This window comes from Enhydra lutris, unplaced genomic scaffold (genome assembly GCF_002288905.1).
Source record: "Enhydra lutris kenyoni isolate GAN:26980312 unplaced genomic scaffold, ASM228890v2 scaffoldscaffold41, whole genome shotgun sequence".
Taxonomy (NCBI): Eukaryota; Metazoa; Chordata; class Mammalia; order Carnivora; family Mustelidae; genus Enhydra; species Enhydra lutris.
In genome coordinates this window covers 1,790,592-1,815,415 of record NW_019154125.1, presented here as the reverse complement: position 1 = coordinate 1,815,415, position 24,824 = coordinate 1,790,592, and the positions used below count along the sequence as shown (strand labels likewise).

Sequence of the window (24,824 nt, the reverse complement as noted above, 5' to 3'; positions counted from 1 at the left end):
ACTGCGCCTGTACCTAGCTCTCCCTAAATAAATAGTGGATGAGAGACTGCTAGCACAAGAAGCAGAATCTTTGCTTTCTAATAATTTAGCATCATGATTTCCAAAAGATTGAGTTGGAAGTTAAATATCAAAGATAAATATGTGAAAAGATAGGTTTTTATTCATCAAAAGTTAACAGCAACAGGCACATATTAAAATGAGTATGGCAAAGCCTTTTACAAATGGCTTTACACTCAAGCTTTCTCCCAAGAAAATGGCTGTTGCAACAAACTGTAAACATAATCGATAAACAGTCTTTTACAGTAACAAGGGAAATACAGTTGAACTAAAAGAAAGCACCGGTTTCTCTTAAAACTAGATTACAGTTGTGCTTACTATACATAAAACAATTTAAAACAAATTACAAAAGTGGAATGTTTGAAGTTTAAAATTAGTCCTTAGATTTTGTCCTAGAAAACATCTGTTCACATCAAAAGGCCCATCAAAGGGTAACGTTTCATCAAAGGGAGGGACAAGAAAACAATGCACTTTTTTCAAATCAAAACAAGAAGTTTGGTCACTTAGCTTTGTGCATAGTTTAAGGCAACTGGAGCAGTCTGGTACAGCTCACCTACCTTCCCCTCCCCTGGTGTGGCTGCGCATTGTGTCACATTCTAAAATAATAAATAATTTCCCACGTGGATAAATATAACACATGCACAGTCACACATGCACAGACATGCACGCAAACATACATCCACACATTCACACACAACATACCTCTCACTCACTGCAGCGAAAGGGACTTTAGTACCCTTGCTCTGAAGGACACACTTCCCCATCCCACTTTATTTCAGATTGGCAAATACCCTGAGCTGATTATGGTGTTTTAAACATTCCACCTTTTTCTTGCATGTGCAGGTCAAGTGTACAGTAGTGAAAACAACATGCAATGTCTTCACTGCAGAATCATAATACAGCTAGGACATTGGTGTTCTTCCCCTCCCGCCCCAAATGAAAAACTAATAGTTAAAAAAAATTGCATTGCCAAACAGCACTGGAGGGAAAGCTTGGCGGAACTCTACAATAAATGCTCAGTTTCCAGTGCGCAAAATAAAACTATAGCAAATGGGAGGCTTTGGTGGCATCCAAAGAAGAAAAAAGGCAAACCAGGGGGAAAGAGCTGCAGTTTCAGTTTGATCTTTAAAATTCTTAGTGGTTCCTTCACAATCATGCTCCAAGGCAATTTAGAACCAGTATTTCAGAGTTGATTTGTAAACATCGAGTCTCGCAGGAGGCAGCAGAGGCTGGGCACTTCACATTTCCATTTTCTCAGAACTTAGTGGAAGGTACAGATACACAAAGTTGCATCAGACTGGTTAAATTCCAAGAGATTTCTGCTGAAAGATACAGTTCAAGTTTCGTGGTTCGAAGAATAAATGCTTTGAAAGACTCGTGGCACACTGGAAAACTTCCTCTGTTACTCCTTTCCAATGGGCTCCTGCTGGGCTTTGCATATTCAAGGTTTCACACGAAAGCCAAATGCATATTGCTATGTGTTCAGGTCTTATAATTAAAAAGTGGGGTCACATGATCCGAGAGACGACACCTTGGGAATAACGCTGGCCTCGTTCCTTCGGAAACCTTGGCAGCCAAGAGAACGTCCTCTCACCTCGAGACCCCATTTCACATTTCTAAAAACCTGCAGGAGGCAGTCTGTCCCACTGTTTCTGGGGGCTATGATAACCGATTTTCCTGAGGTAATAACTGTGAGTTCAACTCCTCGAACGCAGCGTCCGTGTCCTCACTGGTAGACTGTTCTCTCTGCAGCCCCTTCCAGCTGGCTTTGTTCAGCCCCATATGTCCGAGCATCGTCTGCGAGAGCCTGGTATTGGAAAACCGGGCCCATTCTGTGAATAAAGGCTCCACTAGATAAGTCATGAAACCTTGAAAAAATAAGAGAAAAAGGGCATTAACATATATTCTGAAACTTTATCTTCAGAACATCTATCCAGCGTTTATTCTCTTAAGTCCTAACCGGACATCACCCAAGTTTTCAGCAAGGATGTGTGTGCGTAAGCTGACCTAACTTCTCTGAAGAACTACTGAGTAACTCAATGGGACTTTAAGTAAAGGTGAACTGACAAACACATCCAATCTTTTCTGACGATTCCTCTCCACTGGGCAAGCATATCCTATCTGAGCAAACACTCAGTGGCCCTCTCAGCTCTGCAGAAAGGACACACCGTTCCCACTGAGACAGCTGGAGGCGAGGAGGGGTCTTTTCCAAAGGCCTTTGGGTGATGAGGTGGGAACTGAAGCAGCACAGTCCTCACACCTGGTCATGCTTACAACTGGCCACTTTATTTGAGTCAGAATTTACAGAGCCAAAACTCATGACAAAATGCAAATTCTATCACTGCTACGTTAACAGTGCTTAAATTTTCTTCACCTCCAGAACTTTTTCTTTTTGGCAAAAGACCATGTGGACCACAGACAACCTAGGTTACATTTAGGCAACAAAAAAATCTGGAGTTAAAGCAATCAGCACCTGACTTTTCATTAGAAAACTGTACAGATTGTGGTATCTGAACTAGTTGTTACTATTGGAAATAAGGCTTTCTTCCATTTCTTCCATTCCCTCCACACATATTAACTGAGAACCGACTATCTGCCAGGCACTGTTCTAGGGTGGCCAGGAAGATAGCAATGAATAGATACGCCCTCAAGAAGTTGTGTTCTGATGAAGAGAAAAAACAAATAGAGAAATGTCATCACTGGTCAAAGCAGCAGTGTTCTGGGAGCCATCCTCACACCACAGTGCCAAGTTGAACTGTCACCCAACGCCCTATCTTTTCAAGGTGCCACAGTGAAGTCGTGAGCAGCTGGAGTTTTATACCCAAATGAGATCCACCCATTATTCCAATTGGTTGAGAGCTTCCGGATCTTGCCTGTAACACCCAACAATCCAGAAGTATTACTTCAGGCTCTAGGTTAACCTCATTCTTTTAGCTCTTAAGCACCTGGTGAAAATGAATGGCTGGTGTCCTGGACACAGCCACGCAGCGCCCTCTCCGAAGGTGGGGTGCCATTCATCCGCTGCCTGGGAACCCATTTACTGTTCTAGCCCACAGGCTTCTCTCACCTCCACACACATCACAGGACACCATGCCAAATGCCTTACTTACCCAGGACATAATCTTTTCTTGTTTAACAAACTATTATTCCTATTAGAGAAGGAAACTGGATTAAACATGACTTCTACTTACTGACCCTGTGCTGGCTCTGAGTAGTCACAGTATTTACAGTCCCATGATTTATCCTAGAAATAGAACTTTCAATCCCTGTTTTACCTGGGATTTGATGTCAAAAAACCAGTATCTGTTAACTGTACAAATTGGGCAAACTACCTGAAAAGGAGGCTACTGGTGGTACTTTTGTCGTTAGGGTGGTTGTGAGGAGTCAGCAGATGTCAACTTTTACTGTCATTTTCTGTGAAATCTTTGTCCCTCAGATAACCTTACCCAGAACTGTCCCAACATGGACAAGATATATAGATGGAAATGAAGAGTTTAAGGGATCCAGCTTCTCTTCCCTTTTAAAAACTGCAATTTTAAAAAACCTCATTGTAAGTTTCCTCATTAACCGAGGGGGTCATTTACTTAGGCAAAAGAATGTGAAGGGCAGCTATGGGGACTCTGCTACCCACTCTCCTCTCTTCGATTCAATCCCCTTTGCCCATGTTTCACCCATTCTTTGGCATTTGAAGAGACACAACAGATCTGCTGCTTAACTGTCTTCTCATCCTCCCCAAAGAAAACATCGCCCTCGGTAAAGTTCCTCAGGCTTCCTGGCTGCCTGAGATCTCTGGGCACCCCAACACCCCCACACCATTCCCGAAGGCCTGCGCCCCACTCTGCTGGGCATGGCTCTTCATCTTCCCTACCCCTCCCTCTGCGGTCAAGTCCTTTCCTACCCGCTGTCTTCCATGTAACCATCCTCTGTGGTTACAATGTGAGCATTAGATTTCTGAATTTCTCACCCTACAGCACAGCCCTCTTTTCAAAGTATTATGGTGCAGAAGCACGTTATCATCTCAGTTTCTAGAAACCTTCTCTTTCTGAAATTTGTGTATACATTTTATGTTCACCAATGCTCCAAGACCCTACTCAACACCAACTACCAAAATTATACTCATCCCTCAATACCTAGCTGACCTGCCCCTCGGCACACTGTCGTCCTACTTTACACTCAAAACCCCACCGGCCACTCCCTGCTCTTGCACAACAAGCTGTCCAAACTGCAGTCACAGCCCATCTCCCTGTGTTTTCCATGACAGCTACGCTCGAGTAAGGTTCTCAAGTGCCCCCTGCCTCCAGGGGGCGTGGCCGGCCCTCAGGTACACATCCCCAAGGGCAAGGGCCGGGGAACCAGGAGAGACATGGATCCTGTGCTCTGGATGTCTGGAAAAGGGGTGACTCTGCCTGCAGACAGCGGAAGGCAGCTTCTGGGGGAGGTGGCTCTTCCAGAAAAATGAGTCCAGCAGGCAGGTGGGAAGGATGGCGAGGCGGAAAGAGTGAAGGGGCGTCACAGATTTGGGGAACAGGGCTGAGTCCCAAGCTGCTGTGGGTGCGTGAGGGGTGGATGCTGCGGAGCAGAGGCCCGTGCAGGAGGCTGAAGAACGAGCCAAAAGCAGAGAGAAAAGAGACAAGGAAGCAGTAGCGGAAACTGATCTTCACGTTATGGTCCTGCTCGCTCAGTGGTCCCCTTTCTCACTGGCAACGCCAGACTCGTGCAAAAGAAGCTTCCACATGGGCAAACCATGTATTCTTTCAGTGTCAGAACAGACACAAAGCTACTGCTACCTGTTTTGCAAAAATCATGGTTTGGGGGACCTAAGATCAAATGAGAGCAAATTATGAAAGCCAAAAGTGGAAAAAACTGGTACAATTTCTTCAATTAAAAAATAGAAATGAGCACAATTTTAATGTTATATATTTCAAATGTGCATCTCTTCTTGACAAAACTAAAGTCAGCAGCACTTTTCTAAGCAGTTATAACTAAATAAGCACAGTTACCGATCTGGATGTTGGCAATAGATTCAGTCTGACGATCACAAAGTGGACTCACACCCAAGTGATACTTCTTTTCTATATCTCCTAAAATTAAAAAAAAAAAAAAAAAAGAATTATTAATTTGGAACATACCTATTGCTTAAGTATATAATTAGAGTCCTCATCTTACCTGTAAATTCCTTAGGAAAAACGACATACTTAATCCTCCTGAGAGGATGGCTTCTAACTTAGCTCTTTTTTGAATTTTTAAGTTATTCACAGATAGAAAAAGTTGCCAAGCTGATATCCTATTTTAATGGAGGAGATGAAAAACTTCACTAGGTGTTACCCCAAGACTGTATTTCTGTCAGCATTTTAATTTAAAACTTAGATTTCTAAAAGGAAGGGGCTTGAAATGAAGATCCTTAGTTCCTGGCTTTCAATTACTAAAAATATCCTGCCATTCATAGAGCCATACCTTCCTCATAGGGCAAAGATGGAACAAGGGAAATCTTTCTGTACAGCAAAATTTCCAACCTGATCTACATCTGTTTACAAATCCATACATATATTCATATCTGTTCATTTCAAAAGTGAACTGTTTATTTCCAAAATAGGTGTTCAATTGGTACATTATTTATTCTATGTATATCTACGTGAATTGTCACTAAAAATAGCAAGCATCTCTTGCTGGACTTCTGTAAATGTCTGGGTTAGTTTATCCACATGATGCTAAAAATGGAACTGAACAGACTACTTATCACTCAAAACTGTAACTTGCCTTGATGGAAGAATTCCTCTGTTACTTTCTCACTCCACTGCTTGCTTAATTCCCAGGTCCGACATGGGTTACAAATATCAGCACATTTCAAAGCCATCTAGCAAGCAAAATATTAAAAGTCTTTTAAGGAAAAAGTAAAATTTCAATTGTACTAAGCTTCAACATACTCATAATCTAATTGTGGGAAAAACAACATCTTAATAAAAGTACGGCAACAGAAAATTCATTGTCTTTTTTCTTAAGTTCATGATGCTGTTAGGACTCTCAGTTATTTCTGCAGGAATGCGGAAGGACTGCTCATCTAACTACACATGCTTACTAATACCCAAGAGCCATGCGGAAGGACTGGACTAAACGTAAAGCTACAAGTAAATCATGTGATTCTCTCTCATTTGTAGATGCAAGAATTGATTTGGATCCCGCTGCAGTTCAGCACCCTAATCTCGCAAAAAACACTTTTGTTAGAAATCTCAAATATGAAAACTACAAAAGCAATGATGCTTTCCAAATGAGGAGATTCACCTTCTGGAAAGTGTTTCAGTAACGGAAGGAGACTTCACAGCTTTCCCTCAAGATTTGACCACTCTGAAAGCTACCCCAGAAGAATTCATTTTTATTCTAATGGATATGTGATTTAGCCCAGAAAGACAATCTTTCCCAGCCCCATTTTACCTGTAAAACCAAATGCCTATGCCTGGCATCTTCTAGTTGTAAGTCACCTCTGTCCAAATGGGACCTAAACAATGACAGATACTCATTTTGGCGACTGATGTCTGTGGCTAGTATCAAAGCACCTATCTGAGTCTCCATTTGTTGCCTGCAATTAGAGAAATATAAAGAGAAAATACAAGACTTTCAATTAAATAGTTACTCCTTGATTTTTTTTCTTAAACTTAATATTCTAATTGCCATTCAACTTTTAACCCATCACAAAACATGAATTTTTAAAAATGCATTAAAGAAAACCTACTAAAATAATGAAAACTAAAACCAAAGGAGCTTAAAGGAAAATATCAATATGCATACATTCCAAAAAAGATTTATTTTGCCAGCCAAGGAGGAATTATTTGCCTTGAAAAAAATCTACATAGCATTGGTATGTTATTTTAGAAAATTCTTTGCTGGGATGTGCTGAGGGTAAACAACTCTGGTCTATTTTTTGGTGTCTGACATCTGAAAGCCAGGTTGGTTCAAACGAAGGCTGGTTCAAACGGAGAAAGAACAGCCCATTCAACAACTAATTCCTGTAGGTATTTTGACAAAGATGCCCAGTTACACACTGATAAAATCCCAACAAATAATCTGATAAAGTTTAGATAAAATTACAATTCAGTTCTTGAATTGTAATTCAAGAATCAAAGTTATCTGAATGAAATCCAACTTTTCTGTAAAGGGAAGGGTAACGTGTTAATACAAATACATTATATCATTTTTTAAACTGTCTCAAGTCAAATAACAAGAGAAATAAACCTAAAAAAAAAAAAAACAAAAACAAAACAAAAAAAACCCCCTGCCTTTTTTCCCCTCAATGGACCATAGCAAATATTACCTATGTATAAAGATCAGTAAAGAGCTGTCATCAGATTAAAAGGCTCACAATACTGGATATTAAGTAAAACAAACCCTAAATAAAGGAAATATGAAAGAAGCTATTATGCAGTGTTCCTTATTTTCAGTTTTTAATCAACAGAGTTAATCATCAAATGTAAAGCATGACAAAAAGGGAATAAAGCAAACATTTTAATCTGCCTTAAGAAAAAGATAATTTATAAAAACTATGGTTTACATAATTATTATACTTGTACTACAGCAAGAAACAATTTTACTTACCAGAAGTATTGTCAAAACTCCAAATGGTATCCGTGAATAAAGATTTAAAAAAATAAAAAATAAAGTCCAGCTTTTTTCTTGTGGTCATTACACAAGATACTTAAGTTTTTAAAATGAAGTTGTCTTAAATTATGAAAGGGAAAAAGGAAAGAACTATGATAGTAACTTAAATTTTCATACCCAAACATATATTTATGCCTCACCTTGTTTTCTAGAGTTAGATGGTTTATACCCATTTATGTGGTTTTCTTAAGTGCATTGTCTCTCAGTGAGGCATTAGTAAAGTTTTGTTTGTGGATCAATGGTAAGAGATTTTGTCAACCACCATCATATTGGGGTCATTTGCGCTGATGCTTCTTATTAGGCTTTCAAATGGCCTTCTTAACATCAAATGGCCTTTACTTAAAAAATTAGGGGCGCCTGGGTGGCTCAGTTGGTTAAGCGGCTGCCTTTGGCTCAGGTCATGATTCCAGCGTTCTAGGATCGAGTCCCACATCGGGCTCCTTGCTCGGCAGGGAGCCTGCTTTTCCCTCTGCCTCTGCCTGCCACTCTGTCTGCCTGTGCTCGCTCACTCGCTCTCTCTGACAAATAAATAAATAAAATCTTTAAAAAAAAAATTAGTATTTCCTTTCCTTCCATCACTATTTTATCCTATAGCTCCAGAAGTCACTCCAGGACTAAGCTAACGAACTAAAAGCATTCATTTTATTTGTTATCCGTTTTGAAAACTTCCTGAAACTTATTTGAATGAGTGTATTTATTATACAGAACGATTAATTTCTTTACACCTAGAACATAAAGTTTTATTATAATGAGTGTAACATGGAAATATATAATACTGTTTACATCAATAAGTAGTAAACTATGAATGAGCCATTGTGTGTTTGGAGTGAATTTTATAATCCTCAAATCCACAGAGTGAGCCATAAAAATTCACTAAAAAAAATTACTTTCTATACTGTAGAATGTTTAAATTACTATAATTTTGATGTAAATTTGTAAAGTAACTTAGCCAGTAAATTTAACAAAAACTGCAAACTGTGGAATACCTGAATAAATTTTTAAAACTTTGTAAAATTGTTTTGCCAGCTTAATCTCCATAGTTCATAACAAATTAAATGTGTCTTAATCCAGCCTACCTGCTTTCTGATGGCATATGTGAGAATAAACCAGATTCTCTCAATAATCCCACTGCAGATCTCCAGTGGTGATTTTCCAGTACTGAGGTATTCTACAAAAAAAAGGCATATCTGAGTTATTTAATGGTAAGCCTCTTCCTGAACATAAAGAATTCTTGATAGGTAATATTAATCTGGTTAAAATTCCAACATTTGTAGACACTCTGTTTATGACTTCAACTCCATTAAAACATTTTCTAGAATGCAAGAATATTAAGCTCCATGATAAATTGTACTAACCTTGTACAGAGTTGCCAAGTAATGGTTAGTTTTAATAAGGAAAGGTTGATTAACACCTGGATGATCCAGATCGTGAGTGGCAGCCGCAATTAAGCTCAGCAAGACGTCCCAAGGGGTTACAGAACTGGCAAGCTGAAGTGTGACAAGAGAATTAGTTACAGACATGTCTGAAATAAACAACCTGACCCGTGGGCATGGCTGTGGGCATCTCATAAACAAGTAATTTATTAAGCAATATGCAGAGGTATCACAGTCTTAGGATAACTAAAACAGAGGGAAAGCTGCAAAAGAACAGGCAGGCACTATCCCGGAAGAATACAGTAATCCAGAATAAGACTTAATTTAAAAAATTAATGTGTCATTACACAGGACAGCAAATGATCTCAGGTAGATTCCAAAGTTGACCATTAAAAAGAGAAACATGAGGAGGAGCAATTGAATTTTTAAATGTCCTATGAAGGGAAAGTAAGTTCTAAGTTGAAAACAAATCCACATAAAAAAAATTGTTTTGAATAAAAATGTAACACTTCAGCTTGTAAAAAAAATTTCATCAGAAAGAAAACTATGAGCTTCATAACAAAGACAGAGAAGTCAATGACATTAATAGTGTTTTTTTCTAAAGTGCATTAAAACCAAAAGCCAGTGTTCCTTCCATTCCTGTGACTGTATCTGGTGATGCCGACAGCCGAGTCATGTGAAGTCTTAAGAAACTGCAAATCGTCTGCTGTCTGTGAGCGAGGCTTCACCTGTATCCGCAAAGCTATCAGCAGGGCCCTTCACCGAACAGAAAACTAGTAACAGTGAGTTTTCCTGTGTTCAATCAAAACCCTCACCATTTTTATTGTTGCTATTAAATGTTAATAGGCTCACCTGGAACAAAATTGTAATCTACATAAGTGCAGATACAAAACATAAAAAGTAAACACTAAAGTTAGAGCTGAGGCAAGTACAGAGAGAAGGAACTTTCCCCTTACTTTCTAGCAATTGGGGGGGGCTTTGAGTATTTCTTTTTTCACTTTGAGTCCAGGAATTAGCTCTTACACAGAAATCATACATGGCAACTGAAAGCAGATTTCTTACTAAATACTATATCCAGGCCTTTTCTATTTATGATTTCCTCTGTGCCTGGATCTTTCTACGCTGACTCCCCCTCAAATTTTCCCTTTCAGCTTCAGTGTTTTCTGACCACTCTACTTAAAGCCGTAAATGCTTGCCATCCACTGGTCACTGTCCAGTACACTCCTCTTTCACTTTCTCCATGGCAGCAATTACTAAAATACATGTCAACATTCTGAAGATATTTACTTATTTTTCAGAGAGTGAGAGAGAAAGAGCATGAGCAGGGGGAGCGGCAGGCAGAAAGAGAAGTAAGTTCCTTGCTGGGCAGGCCCAATGTGGGACTCGATCCCAGGACCCCAGGATCATGACCTGAGCCAAAGGCAGACGCTTAACTGAGCCACCCAGGCGTCCCATAGCTCAACATTTATTTATCTGTTTAATGACTGCTTCCCTCACTGGGACCTATTCTGTCCTGTTTACCACTGGATTCCTAGCACTGGGAAAATGTACTCAATTAATGAACGAAAGCACCTGAAAACATGGAGCCACATGAAAGCCTGGAAAATAAAAAGATATAATCTTAAGGCTTTTTTAAAAATGCACTTTCAAAACTTCGATTCTCGGGGCGCCTGGGTGGCTCAGCGGGTTAAAGCCTCTGCCTTCGGCTCAGGTCATGATCCCAGGGTCCTGGGATCGAGCCCCACATCGGGCTCTCTGCTCAGCAGGGAGCCTGCTTCCCTTCCTCTCTCTGCCTGCCTGTGATCTCTGTCTGTCAAATAAATAAATAAAATCTTTAAAAAAAACAACAACAAAAAAAAAACTTCAATTCTCTTTTGAAATGTAAACTACAATAAAGGAGAAGGGAATTTTTGCATCTGAGGACTCAGTGATTTTATCTATCTCCTTCAGTGAAGCTCTGGCTAAGTTCATTGAGTATGTCAATGATGAAAAGTTTTTACATAAAAGAATTATCAGAGCTATCCAGGCAAAAAAAGGGTTTAAAAATTAGTATTGCCAGAGCTGCGTGGGTAAGACTGTCCTTACTCATTTTTATCCACAACCTTCGCATCCTGCATGTTCTCTGCCCCTCTCGTCATGCCCAATGCCTGGCGTCAACGTTAACTTCCGTACCCCGGATTCCAGGCGTCACCCTGGATTGGTGCGGCCAGCAGAAGACAGGAGGGGAGAAGTCTTCACAGACATGTTCCCTAGGTTAATTAACTTCCTGTGACTCACAGGACACTTAACCTTCATCATTCTATTTACCATTCCATTTATGGTATGGTGATTTCTTACAAAGTAATTTCTCCCAAAGAACTCTCAAATAGAGGCTTTAGTCTTGGCCCAGAGATTTTCTAAAGTTCGATTAAAAAACGGGCATTTGGGAGTATACATTTGTCAAAACTCCACCCATGATCTCTGACAAATAAATAAAACTTAACAACAACAACAACAACAAAAGGACACCTGGGTGACTCAGGTCATAACCCCAGGGTCCTGTGATCGAACCCCACATCGGGCTCCCTCCTCAGTGGGGAGCCTGCTTCTCCCTCTGTCTGCTGCTCCCCCTGCTTGTGCTCTCTCTCTCTGGCAAATAAATAAATAAATCTTAAAAAAAAAACTGTACCCATGAAATGTATACATTTTACAATTGCATATAAGTGATACCACAATAAAGTTGTTTTTTAAAAGAAGTTGTGATGTGGAGCACCTGGGTGGCTCAGTTGGTTAAATGCCTGACTATTGATTTCAGCTTAGGTCTGATCTTAGGGTTGCACGATCGAGGCCTGTATCAGGCTCCACACTTAGTGGGAGGTCTACTTGGGATACTCTCTCCCTCTTCTTCACCCTCTGCCCCTCCCCTCCAACAGGCATGCATGTGCACTCACTCTAAAATAAATAAACTTTAAAAAAGTCATGATGAGGGGCACCTGGGTGGCTCAGTCATTAAGCATCTGTCTTCGGCTCAGGTCATGATCCTAGGGTCTTGGGATCGAGCCCCGAATTGGGCTCTCTGAACAGCGGGAAACCCGCTACTCCCTCTCCCACTCCCCCTGCTTGTGTTCCCTCTCTTGCTGTGTGTGTCTCTTTCTCTCAAATAAATAAATAAAATCTTTTTAAAAATAAATAAAGTCATGATGTGTATCCTTTTAAAAACTGGGGTTCACATATTCCACAATCTCTTCAAAAATCAGAAGACTGTCAACCACAGAGCTATATTCTCAAAGTTGGCATCAACTAGCACAAACTGGTTTGGTCAGGTTGCTTTCCTTTCTAACATCTAGCCAGAATTTGGATCCCAGGGGAGAGGAGTTTATAAGCAGAGCTAAGAGTAAGCAAACATAATTTCAGAACCCTCAGGGGTAGGAAACATCCACGGGCAAGCGTGGCTTTCGGTTATCATCTTCAGTCAGTGATTCCCTCATCTGTAGCTCCAACAGATTCTGTCCTGTACTCCAGAGTCTTTGATCCAACTACCTAGTTGACATCTCCATTTGGATATCACACAAATATGCTTAATTCCACATATCCAAAATGGAACTCATCATTTCTACCAGCCTTAACCCCCAAAACTTGCTCCCTTTTCTACACTCTTTCTCTCACAGAATCCCACCTTCTACTCAGCTGCCCCCTGTGGTCTTCATCGACTCTTCTCCCTATTTCACTCCCCCATGTGCACGCAGACACTATAACCTAGGCACTCAAACTCCCGGGACCTTACAGACCACCCACCTCTCTCCTTCCCCAAGGCTACCTGTTCTAGCTTGGGCTGCCAGGCTCGTTTATGGTGCATTGAAATGAAATGAAACAGCTCCTGACAGGCCTCTGTTTTCCTGGTCTTGTCAGATTCATTTTTACACCACAACCAGGAGAGGTTTCTATAGTCTCCGGTTTCCCTTCTGTAGCTCCCCATTCATTCACTGACCTGGACTAACGCTGTCCAGCCTTCATGGAGCTCACAAGGAGCTTGGTGTAAATGCCAGTGTCTTAAGACAGCCCTGAGGGGGCAGGGGGTTCCTAGGATCTGGACCTTGCCTGGACTTCAGCCTCGCTGTCTACAATCACCCAGTTCTCCAGCTGCTGCACTTATAAATAGAACCACGGTGGCAAATGTGATCCAGGCAGATCTCTTTCTTGTGAAGAAAGACTCTCATTTTGAGTCAAATCACTAAGGAAAAGTATTTGAAAGTAAGTCAAAGGAATTTTCTTAGGATTTTCACCCACTGGAAATGTCAGCACCTTACCTTAGGTTCTTTTAAGTAACAGTGCATGGCCTGAGTAACATCTGCAGCGTGGACTGCATTGTGGTAAGGGTTCTGACTGTGGTAATCCTCTTGAATCATAACTGCATCAAAGACAAAAGACCCCAGATTTCACTGTAGCTGAGAAACATGTACAAGTACAAAAATTAAGATGATTTCAAGTTTTCCATTTAAAATTTTCATGTGGCTATCAGCTAACTGTTCAGCTTCAGAGAGATGATAATCACCTCATAACTCACATGCATACCAATGAATCAATACCATTTGACTGCTAACTTGTTCGAAACTTTCAGAAGGTATTCATGTCAAAACAATAAATGTTTTTCTCTCTTAAAATGTGAATCTATCACTGTGCCAAACTTCCCTCTTTTCAATGTAATTTAAAAAGTTTCTCAGCTTAATTAAAAAATAGTATAATTCATTCAACACATACTTGTGTCAAGTACTGTTTTAGATTCTAAACAGTTACCAGTGAAGAAAAATCGATATGAAACTAAAATATGACAGTTATTGGGGGTGTATGAACATGAGCCTACAGGTGCCTCATCAGTGAGGTACGTTCTGGATCTGGGATTAATTTTTCAGTAGTAGGGCTGGACCTTCTGCTAATCCTACTCTCTGTTCAGTATCTGTCATGCTCATGAAAAAGTAGACTAGGATTAGGGTAGAGCTGTCCCCACTGCCATCAGGTCTGCAGTATGGCCCCAATAGCATAACACCCTAATCTACCGGTCACTGAGTCAAGTGAGCCAATTCCACAGTGATAAACCAGGACTCACCAGTGAGAAGGAATGAGCACTGGATTCTATATTTACTTTAATTCATCTTCTCAAACAATCATTTCGTTTTTCTTAGTATCTATTTTTCTGTGTGTTTTATAATTTATATAAGTATAGTATTACAGGCATATAAATTATAAATAAATATACATGAGAAGTTTCTCAAAGGCCTAGGTAATGAATTTATCTTCGTTTGGTATTTAAGAGGAAAGAAAATATTATCTTCTTTAAAAGAGTAAGAAATAATCCTCACGCTTCTTTTAACATAGCTGGTGAAAAACTTCAACTTTTTTCCTAGTACAGCAGTCCTAAGCAAATATCACCCTGCTTGTTTAAACATGTTAAAAATAATCTTTAAAATTTACTGTAAAGAGATTTCTGGGATCAGAAAAAGAGAACACCTAAATACAATGTACTTGATTTTTTGAAGTCTGAGCTTTCAAACTTTTTAAAAAGGACAGAAACAGTGTCATTTTTGTAACAAAGCTGTGGTCAGTATAAGAGACTGACTGCAGAAGTGTCCCACCTTCTTCACTTTGCCCTCCAGCCATGGCTTTGAAACTTCAAAGCTTCCTGGCAGAGAGGTGCTGCTCATCCCCATCTGATGTGCTTTGGCCAACAGGATGTGGTGGAAGTGACAGAGAGCCAGTGCCGAGACCGGCGGGGGGCGGGGGGGGGCGTGGTGACACCAGCTCTCTCATGGACACTGGCCTTGAATAAGTTCGGCTTGTTGTCAAATAAATATTTCCTTTTTTTTTGTTTTTATTTTTAAATTTTTTAAAAGATTTTATTTATTTATTTGACAGAGAGAGATCACAAGTAGGCAGAGCAGCAGGCAGAGAGAGAGGAGGAAGCAGCCCCCCCCACCCGCTGAGCAGAAAGCTCTATGCGGGGCTTGATCCCAGGACCCCGGGATCATGACCTGAGCCAAAGGCAGAGGCTTTAACCCACTGAGCCACCCAGGTGCTCCTCTTTTTTGTTTTTAATGTGAATTTATTAAGGTGCCAAACTCCTCTGCCTCCTTTTAATTTAATGGGAGACCATGGTCAGCTAAGCCCCAGGAAGCCCAGTGTCCCCCAGCTGAGGTCTCAGGTGAGGTCCCAGGCAAGGCCCACGGAGCAGCTGGCCTATGGTCAGCTGCGGGCCCATAACTGAGCTCAGCCAGACCACAAGCAGCATTCAGTGGCCCCACAGACTCAGGAGCTAAACGAATGCATGTCATCTCAAACCACTAAATTTGGAGTAGCTTGTTTTAGAGCAATAGCTAATGGACAGAAGTAATGAAAATTTAAACAGGTTCTTGTTTAAATCTTATTACTGTTAAGCAGGTTAGAATCACTTACCTAAAAATCTACGAAGTTTCATCATATCTAAATGGAAGTACTCAATTAATCCATGAAGACTAAATAAATGAAAGGTTAAACTTACTAGACTATTTCCTAAAATGAAAGAAGAAGAGATATTAGTAAGAAATACAGGCTTGCATCATTGCACTGTGCTTCCAAATATGGGTTTTGAATATAAAACATGGGGAGTACAACTTCCTACTTTTTGTCCATCTAAAATTTACATCCTTTTATTTTACCAGCTATGAACTTTAAATCTCACATCTCTTTTTTTCCATTCTAAGGGAAAAAATGGCTTTGTTTCATTTTTCTAGCCAAATAAGATAAGCATTTTCAAACCGATCAATTTTTTGAAAGACACCAAAATAATTACAATCAATAGAAACTTTGAAAACTATCCCACACTAAGTTGAATGTAGCTTCCCAAAGCACCCAAAACAAGGCTGCACTCCCTTCAGCGACCCATCCCTCCACCACAGAGCTTTAACTGAATGAGGACATCGAAAGTCAACTGCCTTAGCTGCACTGTGTGTTAGGTGGAGGTTGTGTTTATTCTTCAAGATACAGAGCTAGGAGGAGGGATCAATGGTCTCAAGATCAAAACTTTGCACTTGACCACTTGACTCCCCCACACTTGTAGCAAGAAATCTGAATAGCAGCAAGGGGGGGGGTGGGCAGTGGTCACAAAACTAAGCAGAATTCTATTCTATCACTCTTAAATTCATGGTCAAATACTACACAGCAGTCTTACTATGTTTTTCTAGCAAAATGGTTAATTTACCTCCTCAAATGCCTATTTTCAAGGCTCTTCTACTCTTCTCAAACTTTTTTTTTTTTTTTTAAGAGTTTATTTATTTGACACGGAGATAAAGAGCAGAAGTAGGCAAAGCGGCAGGCAAAGATAGAGGGAGAGGCAGGCTCTCTGATGAGCAGGAAGCCTGATGCAGGGCTTGATCCCAGGGTCTTGGGATCCTGACACGAGCCCCCCTCTTCTCAAACTTCTGACATACTTCCCATTCACCACCTCATTCTCAACAGGCTCAGACTTCACAGAAAATGTATAATTTTCCTTTCCTTTTCAAAGCCAATCTCTCCACCCCCCCACAGAGTTTCTCAGAAACCTTGCTTCGATATCCTACCAACACACCCCACATGCCTCCTCCATCCCAGCGAATCAAAATATCCCTCAGTTGCTCCCTATATTGTTCAGTAAGCCTGAGCACTTGGACATGCTCTAGATTTTCTTATCTTTCAAATAATAAATTATATCTGACTCTCTTGGCTCCCTCCAGTGACACCTTCTCTGTTCCCCTACACAGCTAAATTTTCTGATGCAGTGGGGACTACCCCATCCTCAACTTCCACTCATTCGTCATGACAACAGAGTTAACACTTGTATAGAAATTACGTTTGGAAAAACTACTATTGTTGTAATGGTTAGTTTCCCTTCCAAGATGTGACTCTCCATTTTTGATACCTTTTATTGTATTTCTCAGAGTTTTGTAGATTTCCTCTAGAAGGACAAATATGTTGTGGCTTAATTTAAAAAAATGTAAGTTTTAAAGAGTTATGAGCTTAAAAGTTATTGCCGGCATTTAGACAATAAGAATAACATTACCATGTTCTCTAAGAAATCCATGATTCTTACAAAAATCTATAGAGCACTTAAGTACTTCCACATTGCATATTTATAGTAATAACACTTATGAAGAATTAAAAAGGACCACTGGGCTAACCTCATTACCCAAAACTGCCTAAACAACTGTCAACAGAAGCCATGGCTGAGGAAAACAGAAATCAACTGAAAAAGTATCTGAATGAGAAACCCTGGAAAAGATGAAGCTGACCAAAAGATGATACTCTTTTTAGAAAACCTGACATACCACCTTTAAATGATATTTCTTTCAAATCTTTTAAAAAACTAAATGTTAAAATGCATTCAAATCCTGATAACACTCTATTGACATAAACAGGAGCCCATGCAGTTTGGAACCATCTGTGAAGAAGTGAGCTATATTTCTGTTGTTATGGCTGTAAGAACCAACTTTGCCTTGATACTTCACAATGTATGTTCAAGCAAATAATCCAGTTTAAAAATAGGCAGAAGGTATGAATAGATATTTTTCCAAAGAAGACCTATAGGTGGCCAAGAGTTGGGTGAAAAGATGCTCAATATCACTAATCATCAGGCAATGCAAATCAAAACCATAATGAGATATCACATTACACTCGGCAGAAAAGTTATCAAAAAGACAAGAAATAAAAAGTGTCAGTAAGGATGTAGAGAAAAGGAAATGCTCTTGCACTGTTGATGGGAAGGTAAATTGGTGCAGCCACTCTGGAGAACAGTAAGAAGATCCTCAAAGAATTACAAAGAGAAGTAACATATTACAAATTCCACTTCTGGGTCTTCAACCCAAGTAAAGGAAACACTAATTCAAAAAGATATATGCATCCCTATGTTCAGTGCAGCATTATTTACAACAAGTTATGGAAGCAACCTAAGTGTCCACAGATAGATGAATGGATGAAGAAGATGTGGTATACATATACAAAGGAATATTATTCAGCCATGAAAATGAAGGAAATCTTGCCATTTGCAACAACATGGATTAATTTTATGGACATTATGCTAAGTGAAGTAAGTCAGACAGAGAAAGACAAACGCCACATGCTCTAACTTGTATGTGCAATCTTAAACAAAAAAGCAAGCTCATAGATACAGAGAATAAATTGGTGGTTGTTGGAGTCAAGGGTTGGTAATGTTGAGAAAATGAGTGAAGGGGTCAAAAGGTACAAATCTCCAGCTAGAAAATAAGTCTGCAGGATGCTATGTACAGCATGGTGACTATAATTAATGATACTGTATTGCCTTGGTGCCTCAGTCAGTTAAGTGTCTGACTCTTGATCTCAGCTCAAGTCTTGATCACAGGGTTATGACTTCAAGCTCTGTGTTGGCCTCCAAGCTGGGTATGGAGCTTACTCAAAACAATAAAATAAAGATACTGTATTACATATTTGAAAGTTGCTAAGAGAGGAGACTTTAAAAGTTATCACAAGAAAAAAATTGTAACTAAGTACACTGATGGATGTTAAAGACTTTCTATAATTGTTTTAAATATATACATATATTAAAGCATTACACTGTACACTTCAAGCTAATATAATGTTATATATGTCAGTTATATCTCAATTTAAAAAATGGGCAGGAATTTCTGAAAATGTCAGAGTAGTAGAATCCTGAGATCACCTCTTAAAATGAATACACCAAAAGCAAGTACACATAGAGCAAGCCTCTGAGAACGACCTGAAGACTAGCAGAATAGCTTTTCCACAACTAAAGATACAAAGAAAAAGCCACATCGTGAGGGGTAGGAGAAGCAGAGATGTGGGCTGGTCAGAACCCACACCCCCAGCTTGGTGACCCACAAGCAGGAGGAATATCATAGGTAGAGATCCTCCCTGAGGAGTGAAGGGTTCAAGCCCCACATCAGGCACTCCCTGCCCTGGGGATCTGCACCAGGAAGACAATCCTCCACAATGTCTGGCTCTACAGCAGGTCATAGGTCCTGAAGCTTTGAAAATCAACAAAGCTTAACTCCAGGAGAGCTGTAGGGCTATCTGCAGCCAAGATTCCACTCTTAAAGGGCCTGCACACAAACTCACTTGAGTGCTTGGGCCATACATTATGCAGTAGGATCAGGGATCTGTGGGTACTTTCTCCAGGAATGGAAGCACTAAAAGGTACCATTTTTCTTGCCCTCCTCCTGTCTAGCCAGCCTGATGCTGGTGGACACCAGTTCTGACGCTATGATGTACCCTGCTAACACTGCTCACCCTGGCCAGGTGTTCCCCTGTGTACCTGTCCGGTTCAACCTACCCAGCCCAGAGAACACCCCTCCAATGTGGCTCCCATCCTTTTGTACATAGCAGGCAGCCTTAACTGGGACTGGTATCTGTCCCTCACAAAGTGACTACTGTCCTGCCACACTCAGTGAATGGCCTCAGCTGGGACTGGCATCCCACCAAAGTGGTCCCTCCCCTACAGTCACAGCCAGCCACACTGGGGGCTAGCCCTGCTCCCCAGCTAGTCCCAGGATCCAGCCACAAAAGAAGGCACATGTAGCCCACACAGAGGAAAACCCTGGAGCTCCTGCTTACAGTGACCTGCAGGTAATGCACTAATGGGCCCCACAAGATGCCTTCTACATAAGGCCACATGTTCAAGACCAGGAGACACAGCTGATTTATCTAATATATACAAGCAAAAATAGAGAGGGAAAGGACAAGATGACAGAACAAGACAAAACCTTAAAAAAAAAATTCTAAATGAAATGGAATTAAGCAGTGTACCTCATGAAGACTTCAAAGTAATGGTCATAAAGATGCTCACCAAACTTGAGAGAAAAGTGGATGAACTCAGTGACAACTTCAACAGAGACAGAAAATATAAAAAAGAACGTATCAGAGCTGAAGATACATTAAAATGAAAAATTCAGTAGAGGGAATCAATAGCAGATTGGATGAAACAGAAGAACAGATCAGTGATGTGGAATTCAGGGTAGTAGAGACCATTTAAACTGAACAGCAGTAATGAAAAAAAAATTAAAAATGAGAAAGGTTTCAGGGACCTCTGGGACAATATCAAGCATACTAATATTCATATTATAAGGGTCCCAGAAGGAGAAAACAGAAAGGGAAGGGGCAGAAAACTTATTTGAAAAAATTACAGTTGAAAACTTCCCTAACTTGGGGGAAGAAAATGGACATCTAGGTCCAGGATGCACAGAGAGTCCCAAACAGGATGAGCCCAAGGAAGTCCCACATCAAGACAAATAATTAAAATGTCAAAAATTAAAGATGAAGAGAGAATCTTAAAAACAGCAAGAGAATAGCAACTAGTTATGAACAAATGAAACCCCGTAAGACTATCAACTGATTTTTCGGCAGAAACTTTGCAGGCCAGAGTGGCATGATATATTCGAAGTACTGAGAGGAAAAAACCTACAAAGAAGAATACTCTACCCAGCAAGGCCATCATTCAGAACTGAGGGAGAGATAATGTTTCCCAAACAAAAGTTAAAGAAGTTCATCACCACTAAACAGGCCTTGTAAGAAATGTTAACGGGGTTTCTTTGAGCAGAAAGAAAAGGTCAAAAATAGAAGAAAATTATGAAGGAAAAAGTCTTACTAGTAGCAAACATGCTAAAGGTAGTGGACCTGCCACATATAAAGCTTATATTAAGGTTAAAAATCAAAAATAGTAAAAATCAACTATATCTACAATATTTACTTAGGAAATACATACAATATGACATTAAAAAAAACAAAATGTCATGGGGGGAGTAGAAATGTAGTCCATTTAGAATGTGTTCAAACTTAAGTGACTGTCATCTTAAAACAGACTGCTGTATACATGAGGTGTTATATATGATAACCATGAGCCAAAAACCTCTAAGAGATACATAGAAAATAAAAAGGAATAAAAACACAACACTAAAGAAAGTAATCAAACCAAAGGGAAGACAGCAACGGAAGAAAACTGAGAACTATAAAACAACAAGAAAACAACAAAATGGCAATATATACCTATTAACAATTACTTCAAATGTGGATGGACCAAATGTTCCAATCAAATAACACAGGGTGACTGAATGGATAAAAAATCAAGACCAACCTATAAACAGCCTACAAGAGGTAAGACCTGAAGACATATATAGACTGGAAGTTAAGAGATAGAAAAAATACACGAGAAAAAAAAAAAAAGAGAGAGAGATAGAAAAAATATTCCATGAAAACACAAATGAAAAAAAGCTTGGGTAGCAATACTTGTATCAGACAAAATAGACTTAAAAAGAAAACCTCTAACAAGTGACAAAAAAGGAATGAAGAATAAGAAAAAAGAAACACAATGATGAAGGGATCAATCCAACAAAAGGATAAAAAGAAATGGTAAATATCTATGCACCCAACATAGAAGGACCTAAATATACAAAGCATATAAACAGACATCAAGGGAGAAATTAACAGTAATACAATATTAGTAGGGGACTTTAATACCCCCCACTTAATATCAGTAGATGGGTCATCCAGACAGAAATCAATAAGGAAACAGTGATCTTAAATGACACCTTAGACCAGATGGACTTAACATATATATATACAGAACATTCCATCTAAAAACAGCAGAATATACCTCTTCTGAGGTGAACACATTGTATTCTCCAGGACAGATCACATGTCAGGCCACAAAACAAGTCTCAGTAAATGTAAGAACACTGACTTCATATCAAGTATCTTTTCCAATCACAACAGTACGAAACTAGATTACAAAAAAAACAAAAAACAAAACAAAGCAAAACAAAACCTGGGAAAAAAACAAACATGTGGAGGCTAAGCAACATGTTAAAAAACAGCCAAGGGGTAAAAGAAAAACATCAAGAGAAATTCAAACACACCTTGAGTCAAATGAAAATGAAAATACAATGTTTCAAAATATGAGACATCGCAAAAGCAGTACTAAGAGGGAAGTTTATAGTGGTAAAACATACCAAAAGCACTAAGAAAATTATCAAGAAAACAATCTAAGCTTATAGTTAAAGGAACAAGAAAAAGGAAAAAACAAAGCCCAAAGTTAGTAAAACGAAGGAGATAATAAAGATCATAGTGGAAATAAATGAAATGAGACTTTAAAAATAATAGAAAAGATCAATAAACCTGAGAGTTGATTCTTTGAAATGATAAATAAAGTTGATAAACCTTTGGCCAGGTTCATCAAGAAAAAAAGAGACAGGACTCAAGTAAGTACTATCAGAAATGAAAGAGAAGAAGATACAATAGACACCACCGCAATACAGATTTTAAGAGACTAATAAAACAAGCATATGCCAAAAAACTGGACAACCTAGAAGAAATGGATAAATTCCTAGACACATTTAATCTTCTAAGACTAAATCACAAAGAAACAGGAAATCTGAACAAACTAATTATTAGCAATAAAATGAATTGGGAATCAAAACACCCCCAACTAATGAGTCCAGGACCAGATGGTTTCACAGGAGAATTCCACCAAGCATTCAGAGAAAAGGAAGTACCTATCCTTCTCAAACTATTTCAAAAAATTAAGAGGAAGGAATGTTTCTGTACCAGGCCAGAATTACCCTGACACCAAAATCAGACAGACACTACAAAAAAAGAAAACTACAGTCTAATATTCTTGATGAACATATATGCAAAACACTCAACCAAATACTACCAAACCGAACTCAACAATATATTAAAAGCATTACATACTACGATCAAGTGTGTTTTATTCCAGAATGTAAGGATGGTTCAACATTGCAAATGAATCAACATGATACATCATATTAACAAAATAAAGGATAAAAATCACATTATCCTCTCAATAGATGCATGGAAACCATTAGAAAAATTCAACATCCATTTATGATAACTCTCAAAAAACGGGAATAGAGGGAACATACCTCAATATAAAAAAGACCAAACACGACAAACCCACAAGTAACATCACAGTCAATGGTGAAAAGCTGAAAGCTTTCCCTGTAAGATCAGGAACAACAAAAAATGAATCCCCATGCTTGCCACTTTCATTCAGTACTGTGCTGGAAGTAGGGATAACAGCAATCAGACAAGAAAAAGAAATAAAGGGATCTAGGTTGTGAAGGAATAAGGCCATAACACAGGCTTGGCAACAAAGGTCCCTCACATACCAGACAGATTTCAGGGGTGACAAATCATATCTTGCTATTTCACATATAATCTCTCATTCCTATGAAAGGAATGTACTCTACCAGATGGCAAGTACTTTATTACTTGCCGTGGGCAAGCTGGGGCCATTTGTCTTGGCAGGAATCACTGAGTTTTGCCTCTTCTCTGACCTCCCCACAAGGTCCTCTGGTGAAATGCCCAGAGTAAGGAATACAGAAAGCACTGGATCAATAAACAAGAAAGGAAAACTATATACTTGAATACCATATACATATATCATCCAGAATTCATTTCAGGCTAAGCGGTTTTAAAAGCAAAGCACTTCCAATTAAATTATGAAGATTAAAAAAACTCTTCTTCGGCCCATTTGCTTCTCAATAATATCTCTTCATGGACAGCATTCCTATAACTTTTTGGTGGCTGTATTTAACTGAATATGAGTATCACCATCTGTAAAATCATAGGTGGGTAGCTAACTCCTAACAATCAATCTTAAGAAGAAACCATCTGGCCAACTCCACAAAAAGTAATGAGATGATTAAAGTGAAAGCAAAGTATTAAATTAACTAATGTAGCTAGTGGCTATTCTGCCCATCCCACACACTGTCAACCTCACTCTACTTTTATAACCAAGATCCCTAACAAGCAGGATATGTGCTTTTTAGAAATAAAATTTAGAGAACAATCACTTATTTTGATGAGTGACAAGTGTCCCAGTAGACTAATAATAGGCTATGAGCTATTAGTTTATATAAGGCTAAATTTTGAAGGTGCTAAGGGTGGCATTATTTTATTTACATATATCTTGAGATAACAACTGAAATAATATTCATATTAAGTTAGAAAAAAAGGAATTTCCTGTATCTTAGAAGATGAGTCAACTGATACTCTACTGCACATAATATTTTAAAAAGGGAAGTACAACTGTGTGAAAGATACTAGAGAATTTTCTGTGTGGACATGCCAAAGTGGGGGCAGAGGAACAGAAGAGTCACCAAGGGGCAAAAGGGAGGTGGAAGAGAAATAGAAAAGGAAAGGAAAAAGGGTCGGGGGCAGGGAAGCGGGAAAGAGGTAAGATGGTAAGACAGAGTTCATGGTCTTTATAGTTTTACCTAGAACCAGTCAAATTTATTTTCTGTCAAAAGCGTACAGACAAACAGAAGGTGATTACAAAGCTATTTTCACCTTACATGGCCATACATATTATAGGGAATAACATAGTAATTCTAAAAAACTAGATCCTCCTTGATTCTCAAGATGAATAAAGTTGTATCTCCTTGACTATTTTCCATGTCTTCCTTATGAAATGAACTTCATTCCAAAGTAAAATAAGAAAAAAAAAATGGTGATGTTGAAGTATATCGTAGTGAACTACAGAGCCGTTACTTCATCCTAAACACTCAGAAGTGACTTTCTCTCAGTGCACTTTCCACTCTGCTTCACTTACTAAAAAGATGCTTAGACAGGGACAAAGTCTAGTTGAACAACATGTACCATTTTTTATGCCAAAAATTTTATCCTAAATAAAAATGATTCCCAAAGTGAATCCTTTTCCTGTTCCCAAAGAGAATAAGGAAATAGGACACC

General features: G+C 39.2%; 1 protein-coding gene across 2 annotated transcripts in view; it reads right to left on the bottom strand.

Annotated features, from left to right (window-relative positions):
* Positions 1-138: 138 nt before the first annotated feature.
* The window catches only part of LOC111155366 (phosphodiesterase 7A), a 112,214-nt gene continuing 87,528 nt past the window's right edge, over positions 139-24,824 (bottom strand). For both annotated transcript variants that reach the window (XM_022515510.1, XM_022515511.1), the window contains exons 6-13: positions 15,507-15,602; positions 13,367-13,467; positions 9,063-9,194; positions 8,784-8,875; positions 6,487-6,631; positions 5,815-5,911; positions 5,058-5,138; positions 139-1,925 (exon numbers count right to left, since the gene is read on the bottom strand). In XM_022515510.1, coding sequence (XP_022371218.1) covers positions 1,717-1,925; positions 5,058-5,138; positions 5,815-5,911; positions 6,487-6,631; positions 8,784-8,875; positions 9,063-9,194; positions 13,367-13,467; positions 15,507-15,602 — 953 coding nt within the window. In that variant the 3' untranslated portion in view covers positions 139-1,716. The remainder of the gene's footprint in view (positions 1,926-5,057; positions 5,139-5,814; positions 5,912-6,486; positions 6,632-8,783; positions 8,876-9,062; positions 9,195-13,366; positions 13,468-15,506; positions 15,603-24,824) is intronic.